General features: G+C 42.1%; 1 protein-coding gene across 1 annotated transcript; it reads left to right on the top strand.

Annotated features, from left to right (window-relative positions):
- Window positions 1-1,502: 1,502 nt before the first annotated feature.
- Window positions 1,503-8,450, top strand: tmem182a (transmembrane protein 182a). The gene is made up of 5 exons (XM_052522193.1): window positions 1,503-1,990; window positions 4,079-4,211; window positions 6,341-6,439; window positions 6,675-6,812; window positions 7,075-8,450. Exons 1-5 carry the CDS (start codon window positions 1,832-1,834, stop codon window positions 7,299-7,301), a joined length of 756 nt encoding a protein of 251 aa, XP_052378153.1. The 5' UTR covers window positions 1,503-1,831; the 3' UTR covers window positions 7,302-8,450.
- Window positions 8,451-9,234: the final 784 nt, after the last annotated feature.

The raw sequence follows: 9,234 nt of genomic DNA, 5'->3' as shown, positions 1-9,234 counted from the left end.
GGGGGATAAAAGTATTTGTTTATAGACGTAGGATCTTCATTTGAGCCAGTTTAATACAGCAGGAAAATATTCCGGCAGCGACAGGAAATGTGGATTATTATGTGAATTATAATTCATGGACCTTGTTTGTAGGGATTGATACATTTTTCATTAGGGCAAATCAAGTCTGACATTTTAAAGTGGAAATGACAAACTTTAGAAGCCTTTTAAACCCTAGAATATGCTACAAGTTTGCATTTCCTGCTGTGCAGGAAAACTCTCAGCAACAAAAGAGTGATTAAATTAAGATCCCACATCTGCATTCCGATCTCAGAGGAGAGGAGATACAAGTGGAAAGTAAAGAGAAGCGGAGAAAAGCCCATAGTTTGCTTCCTGTGTCCTGAGTGGCAGCACTGTGCTAATTAGGCTGTGTGCCTCTATTGTCGATGTGCTAAATATCCCTGTGTGTGTGTGTGGTGTGTGTGCGTGTGTGTGTGTGGTGTGTGCGTGTGAGTGGTGTGTGTGGTGTGTGTGGTGTGTGTGAGTGTGTGTGTGTGTGTGGTGTGTGCGTGTGAGTGGTGTGTGTGTGTGTGTGCGTGTGTGTGTGTGTGTGTGTGTGTGTCTGTGTGTGTGTGTGTGTGTGTGTGTGTGGTGTGTGCGTGTATGGCAGTGTGTTTCTATGGGCAATGTGCTAAATATCCCTGTTACACGCTAATGAGCAGCCAGCTAAGCTCAGTTCCACTCACACTCAGCCAGGCTATTGGCTACAAACTGGTTGGAAAATAGCTTGGTGTTATTGTTTATAGAGTAATACTGCTCTCTATTTATACAGCGATTTTACAAGTTCTCAAATCACTTTAAAGTGTATACTGGTACTTGCTCAGTCCACTACCAATATGTTGCACCATCCTACTCTCAGAGTGCTCAGTACTTTGTTTATTTCCAATCAGAAGGGTCCCTCACTGCTATAACTGTGCTAAAGTATTACGTGTTATATTAAATTACAGTAGGCTTTGCTGCCAAGCCAATTAAACTGTACAGATGCCAGTGCAGTAATAAAACGTTGGAGGCCCTGGCCGTTCTATCAGCCAGATCTCAGAGAAGATAAGAGAGTTTGGCGTCACATCATCTCTGTCTCTGCTGTAATGGAGTCAGATGACAACTGTGGATCCCATGGAAGTGACGCATCCTGTTTTCAACACCCACCACCTACTATCGCCACATCCCACCATGGGGTGGTGGCTTGGGGTTGTGAGTGAGTGTGTGTGAGTGTGTGTGTGTGTGTGTGATGGGCTTTAACTTGGAGGAGGCAACGTTTCAGTCTCACTGCTTACCCCCTCCCTCTATGATTTTCTTGTGCATGTGGGGGGTGTCCAGTTGCTGGTAGATATTTCTGTGTTGGACCCCCCCCCACACCTAACCCCAGACCACTCCCGTGACAGTCGGGAGAGTGTGGGCAGCAGGCACCTTCAATCAGCCCCCCAAAATAGCACAGGGAGAGGGATCCACGCCCCTGTGAGTTCCCTGACTACCACCTCCTGCCCAGTCCAGTCCAGCCCAGCCCATTCCCGTTCTCAGCAATCCACAAAGAGACAAACAGAGAAGAGCCAGGATAAGACCAATACACAGCATAGTGACATTCCATCTTGGAGAAAGAATCTCAGCTTGGAATATATTGGGACACTGGGAATATACACACATAGCTATAGAAGTGTGTTAGTTGACAGACACACTCCAACTGCGGGAAAAGAGTGTGCTTGACTTCTCAGAGGAACACACAAGCACATACAGGGCTAGCTGATTGGGCCAAGGTTCTCCATACAGTGGCAGTGTGTCTGGCCTGTCCTGCACCATGAAGCTGAGTGTGGCTCTGTTCTTCGCGGGGCTGTTCGGGGCTCTGGCAGCCATGTTTGTCCTCCTCTCCTTCGGGACAGATTACTGGCTCCTGGCCTCTGAGACATGTGACGAAGAAACTAACAGAACCATAGGACCTGGGGGCGTTGCCATAGAGGTAAGGAACATGGATCTTCCTGATTACCGTCATGAGATTTTCTGTTGTTATACTTCAAATATTTTAGTCCAATATTTACCTATTATATTATTACCTATGTAATAATGACAAAGTAATAACTTTTCATTGAAACAACCAGCACTACAGCAGGTGGAAACAGCAGGTGAAAGTAAGAAAAGGTTTGGTGTAGCCTCTCTGGGATGTTCCTTTTCCTGGTCCTCTTTTCTCTTTATATCAGTGGTCATAAAATATAAACAAAGGAGACGAAAAATGTAGTCATTGGCGTAAGATTGGGGGTAACATTGGCTAAGACTGTTGTTTTGTCTCTATTTGCTGAATTGAGGGTTAGGGGTTGGGGGTTAGGGTTATGGTGGGTTTAGGTAGTCTGGGAGGATCAGCTGGTCAGAGACTGATTATAGACCATAGAAGTCAAGGAAAGTTGTTCCTTTTCTGGTTGGAGTCTCCTTAGAAGAAGTGGTGTCAGGGTCAAGGTCAAACCTGATTCCACTAATCAAAGCCTTGATGTTTATATAATTAGTTGCATCAGCTGTGTTGGTGCTGGGCTAGAACAAAAATGTGTGTGTGGGAGGGGGGCAGACCTTTACAATATGAGCCAGAGGTTGGGGGGGCAGACCTTTACAATGCTGAAGTAGCCTACAGTCAATTCCTCTGAATAACATTTCCTGTATTATATTACTGCCCTATTAAGACATATTTGTTTTAAAAAAGTAATAACATGGACCACCACACTATTTTATTTTCTATTTTAGGGCACTTGGGGGTATCCCAAACTAATGTGTAAAAATGATTTGATGATACTTTTTAATCTGGCCTTAGAAATAACAATAAGATATGTCAAATCAGGTCATGCCAAATTTAAGTCTAAATGAGAATGCTTGAATGATTGAAATGCATCAGAGGGGTATTGACAGGTTCAGGAAAGCAGAAGGAAGATCACCAGCATCATTGTGTATTTCATCTTTCGTAGAGCAGAAGATCAATTCATTTCCCCCAGTCATTATGTGTGGTTTTGTCACTGTTCAACTGTTCAAATACTAGAGCCAAATTCATAGGAAGAAAACTAATTCAACATGCCTCATTTGCTTTAGAAAAACATTGGTTGCCTGGTCAAATAGCCTCGATTACACCGACAGCGTCATTGCTTTTTGGTACACCAGAAGTACATTCATTTCCCATGGAATGCTGCATTTGCCTTGCAGCATTGTGTTGCAAAGGAAGTTGCAGTGTGTTCTGTGTTCTGTGTGGTGCATACGTTGGATATATCCAATGTGCGCATCAAATTGTTTGAGTAGACTTGGCAGAAATAGCAGCAAAAGGTGAATGTGAACTTTTGTTGCTCACAATTTTCGATTACACAATGAAAAGTTTGACTGCAGAATTTATTATGCAGCATTGATGCAATGACGCTATCCTTCTACTCAAGGCATCAGAGGCCTAAAGCACACAGTAGTGGTTTAAAAAACAACAACAATTATGATAAAACTGGGGGGGGACAAAAATGCAATTTCAGAATGTCTGGGGGACATGTCCACCCCGTCCCTATAGCAAAAGTCGCACCCCACTACAGTATACATACCTCCCTAGGGGCTGCTAGTGAAACCAGACACTGTTTAATGCAGTTGCTCTGCAACCATCCAGCAAATGAGACACGTTGGATTCCTGAGTGATAGAAATACAACACCACAGTGATATGTAGTTGAATATCAAATATCACTCACTACAGCAGATCCAGGTTCTCACAATGAGCAATGACCAAGGAATGTCTGCATGATATCCAGACGATCAAAAAAAGCTAAAGGTGCTCCCTCAGCGTGACCATTGACCTTACAGTCAGCAGTTGTAGCACTAGCACCATATACTGTGACAACATTTATGTGAACCAGTTAGCAAGGTACGACATAATACATTACATTATGGCTAATGCTAGAAAAGAAAATACCAGGCAAAATGTGAAGACGACTAAGACTTTTTATGACATGTTATTGTGTCATTGTTACGGCTGTAATATGAAGGACTTATGATGGAGGGTTCTACTAATGTGTTGTTACTATTATTATCTTCCCTCAGCGTGGTGATATGATTCTGGTGGAACCCGGTATGGGGTTCCCCCCAGACACCACCTTCTACCACGAGGGCTTCTTCTGGAGGTGCTCCTTCGGGGGAAACCTGGACGATGACACCCTCTTGAAGTTCTGGATCAGTAAGTCAGATAACATATTCTGCAAATTCTGTTAAATTTAACACTGAGCAAGTGTCTATATGGGTCCATACTTTTAAAATATTAAATTAACCCTGTGCTTAGTGCTGACGCTGTCACACTTCAACAGTGTGAATTAACACTTTCAAGAGTGTGAATTAACACTTTCAATGTGATGCAATAACACCCCATATGCTATTTTTAATACTAGGAAGTGTATATAGTTTACACTAATGGGGAAAGCAATAACACCTTATATAGTATTTTTAACCATTACACCAAGAAGTCTATATCTCTTGATGAGGTCACTCAGTGTTGGGTTAAGGACATTACAATAATATTACAATAATATTAACATGTTTTGATTGCTACATGTGCATTTGTAACCATTTCAAAAGAATACATTGCTGTAAACAGACACACTCAAACTTTAATTAACATAACCATAGACCACTAAAACTGATACAACACTTCCACTTACGGTTGGCCAAAAGTAACTAATTGAAAACCACGTCGCCCACTAAGCCTCCAATATAATTTCCCAGTGTGCCTTACCTTTTAAAGGGAATTGTAGTTACCACGCATGACTACATTTGTTTGTAACAGAGACATGGTTATTAAATTCATTCATCTTCAGTCCTTTGGACTTCACCGAGTGCGTTTTGACTGTAGGTGAATGTTATCACTAATTAAACTGTTTTTTAAAATGCCTTACATATATTACAAGGCCTTACTTTGATGATCGAGTTTTACCATATCACAGTGATGTTAGGAGCCTCATGGTTTACAGGCCTCATGCGGTCTGCAAGTCAAATTATGCTGGCATGTAAATCATTTTGGAATTCAGCCAGAACAACCAACAGTTGGTATTTTTATTCCCCCGCAAGCTGCATGCAGAATGACTGTCAGGGTTAGGAACATTAATAAAAGAGACTACCAACACCATTTTAAGCTGAACAACCATTTTTGTAACGGGTGCAATAAATGTAACTAACTGATTGGATTAGTTTAGAAAAATGTATGTTATTTATCTTTGTGTGACAAGATTAATCAATCAAATAATGTACATAAACACAGATATTAAAAACAATCCTAAAAATCTAGCTGCAGTAGAGCATGCGGGAAATATGATAATGGGCGTGGTTTTGACGGGGACGTTTTACTCTCCGCAGAGTAAATTGACACAATCACACTCTCCCATTCAACACTGGTTATTCACTCTTAGAGAGTTAATTTAACTCCTGAATCAACACTAGAAATGTTACACAGAAAAATCAACACTAGGTAACAACGACCAATTTCCTGTGTACTTGTATTAAGTATAACACAGGGGTTTTGGCCATGCACAATATGCTGGTTTGTATACTCTGGCAAAGTGTGTAACAGCCCCAGTGCTTTTTAGTAGGCATGTACAACGCATGGGTTTATATGCATGTTTGGATATTGGGAAACACATATGACTGAAGCTTTAGACCCTACCTCTCCATTCTCTACTCTCACTCTCTTTCACTCTATCCCATTACTTTCTTTCATCTACATTTGGGCCAGTACAGGGACAGTAGAACAATGCAAACAGTTCATGAAAGTCATGAAGCTAAATGACTTGTTTATCGAATGTGACTTCTGATGCTTTGACGTAGTATGAGACTCCTATCATGAGATGTTATGTCATGTGACTCTATGGAAAGGCTGTATCATGTGATGTTATTCAAGTCCTTTTCCATCTGATGAAATGTGTTGAAAATCTCTAATAGGGAACATCCAGGGAGGGTCATTGTCACAAACACCCTAAAGCTCAGGGAACGACCTTGCGAGGGTCTGCTGAATTCCACAGGGCAGAGGAGAGAGGGAGAGGAGGAAGATACATAGATAAAAATAAAGTATTAAGAGTACAAATTAGATTAGATTTAATTCAATTATCAAATTTAATGCATTCGATAAAACCTGAAGACAATGCCAGCTTAGTCTCTGTATTGATCCTACTAGTATATGCTGTCTTTGGAATATAAGGGCCCTTGATGGGGAGAGGATATTTGCTAATGCCAGTGCCACAACCTATTGCTTTTTGTATTAGTTCTATAATGTGATATGATTTAATGTATCTAACAATGGGCCTGTTTGTCTCTCCCTAGCCAATCAGCCCCACTCTAAAGTCTGCACACACGCCTACCTCTTCCCCTTTCCTGTGTCTCAACAGACTCACAACGCCACCGCATATGACTCTGCAATCAGTAAGTGCTTTTCTCTCTCTCTCTCTCTCTCTCTCTCTCTCTCTCTCTCTCTCTCTCTCTCTCTCTCTCTCTCTCTCTCTCTCTCTCTCTCTCTCTCTCTCTCTGTATATATATTTTATATGCCATTGCCATGTAGCCTACTTTGAGATTGTGAGTGAGCATTCAAATTAAAGTATAATTCTGTTGCTCACTGGTTGCCATGGTTCTAACAATGATTGACATTTCTATTGTCCAGTCTACAGAGGCTTCTGGAGTATCTTCATGCTAATTGGGGTGGCTGCCGTCGTTTTCGGTGGGTTCTTCATCATCTGCGCCGCCCCATTTGCCAGTCACCGTCTATATAAGGCTGGGGGTGTGCTCTTCCTGACATCTGGTGAGTTATTGGCCTATATCATCATAATTTTTAGGATACAACATTTAAGATAGGCTTCAGCACAACAGTTTATCTCTGTTGAAGAGATGTACAAAGATGAAGAGCTCATCCATACCATCACTAATACAAATATCTGCTGCAGCCAATCTGATACAGTCTACCGCTGTTTCTCTCTCTCTCTCTCTCTCTCTCTCTCTCTCTCTCTCTCTCTCTCTCTCTCTCTCTCTCTCTCTCTCTCTCTCACCCTTCCTGCTCCCTACAGCTCTGTTCCTTCTTGTTGTGGTGGTGATGTATGTGCTGTGGGTGGAGGTGCTGGATGTGGTACAGGTCTACGTGGACCACCAGCGCTCCTCTATTTGTCCCACCTTTGACCTCACCATCCACTACGGCCTGTCCTTCTTCTTCGCCCCCGTCGGCATCTCCTTCTGCCTGCTGGCAGGACTCCTTTTCCTCCTCATTGGCCGGTCCGTACGGATGCAGTACCACTGATTGTTGTCGCTGTGGCAAGAGTGTGATGATGCCCATGGTAGAAGGCGGGGCGCTGAGACTTCCGGAACGCTGCAACCTTTGGGGCCATTTCCATTTCAATTTGTTTAATTGAAGAAGTAAAATGAAATTCCAATTTTAAAAATGTCTCATAGCTAAGCATTGCAGTAAATTGGAATTAGAATGTCAGTTTACTTCCTGAATTGACTTCATTGAAAAGGAATTGACCCCAACCCTGCTCTGTAACTTCAAGAATGTGTCGGAAATCTCTGTGTTCTGTCAATCATCCAGAAATGGAATGGGACTTCTTTGAACTCCGTGGTGTGACTGATTTGACAGGTTACAATGACATGCTTCAGTCACTGCAAGTGTTTGACAGAGTTCCACCCAACATGACACCCTATACCATCATATTAGTGCACTACTTTCACCAGAGCCTCTATAGGGAATAGGGTACCATTTGAGACACAGACAACCCCTCAGTCCCCCATCACTACATGCTCTTCACCTGACATCTACAGTACTGAGAGACACAGGTTTGGTTGGTTGAACTGTGGTGGCGGCTGTTGGTGATTTGCTTATACAGGTTGTCGGCTGTCACATGTCACATGTTGCCATAGCAGCGAGTTGGGAATGACTATGGTATAGGATGTTTTGTTTGCTGAATTCTTTCTTTTTTTGTATTTGTATTTTTAGTCAAATGGTTTTAGAAGGCTGCTACTGTCATTTGCTGAGTGTGTTGAGGTGTGCTTTAACATAAATGAAGGGTGAACAAGTCACTTTATATGCTTCTCTATAGATTTGATTACCACTTTATAAATATAATACATGTATTACACGTATTCCTTTTTCAATTATTAACACATTTTGAGAGAAATGTGAATGCCTTACCATTATATAAGCATGCGGTGTGAAGAGTTTGAATTAAGGTATAGAAATCAAGATTAGGGGCTCTATTCAATCTGGATCGCTGAAGTGTTACATGTTGCGTGACAGAAATGTAAAGATGATTTCTGATTGAGCGGACACATGCAGCTTTGTTTAAAAATGTTTTCGTAAAGTATTTGTTTGCCCTGTAAATAGTAGACACTGTCATGAAATTACTACATGCAGTTTAAAACACAAATAAATTGATGACATTTGTTTCATGAATGTGTTTTTTTGTTGCCATTTTATTCTAAATGAACGTGCGTTGATTACTTGAACATACAAATGTTTTCTAAACTAATCCAATCAGTGCGTTAGAATTTTGCCCCCGTTACAGGAATGGTTTACGTCGTCCCACAATGTTTCTAACCTCGTTCACAATGCAAGTTGCAGGTGAATAACAATTCCAACAGCTGGATGTTCTGGTTGGATTCGAACAGGTATAACACATCACTTTGCAAGTCATCATAAGGTGACTTCTAGGTAGGGTTTTACAATTCTGGAAACTTTTCCAGAGATCCTGGTTGGAAGATTCCTGGGAATTAACAGGAAATCTGGAATCCTTCCACCAGGATTTCTAGAAACTCCTCCCATGACAAACCACACCACCAAGTTTCCATGGGAAGAATATTGTGTCACCAACACCTGGTATCTGTGGATGGTCACTTGGGGGCCTCTTGTTCAGGTCACCCAGGAGATCTTTGCCCTCAACCTGGCTGTCACTGAGCTCTTCTTCTGCCTTCTCTCTCCATTTACCGTCTTTAACTACCTCTTCGGTCGCCCTCTACTCCAGGACTTGATCTGTGTAGGACGCTAGCTGGCAATGGTCCACCCACTGGTCTACCTGAAGTACAGGAGTCTGAGGCACAGGGCAGTGGGTGTGGCTCTGGCTTGGCTGATGTCCCTCGTCCTCTGTGTTGTGATAGGCTTAATAGGCGGCATGAAAGTCAACGTCTGCCTTTTCGCAATCACTGACCAATCGACTTTTTCTACTGTGTGTCCATCCTGA

This window comes from Oncorhynchus keta, chromosome 7 (assembly GCF_023373465.1).
Source record: "Oncorhynchus keta strain PuntledgeMale-10-30-2019 chromosome 7, Oket_V2, whole genome shotgun sequence".
Taxonomy (NCBI): Eukaryota; Metazoa; Chordata; class Actinopteri; order Salmoniformes; family Salmonidae; genus Oncorhynchus; species Oncorhynchus keta.
This window is presented reverse-complemented; position numbering and strand designations above follow the sequence as displayed.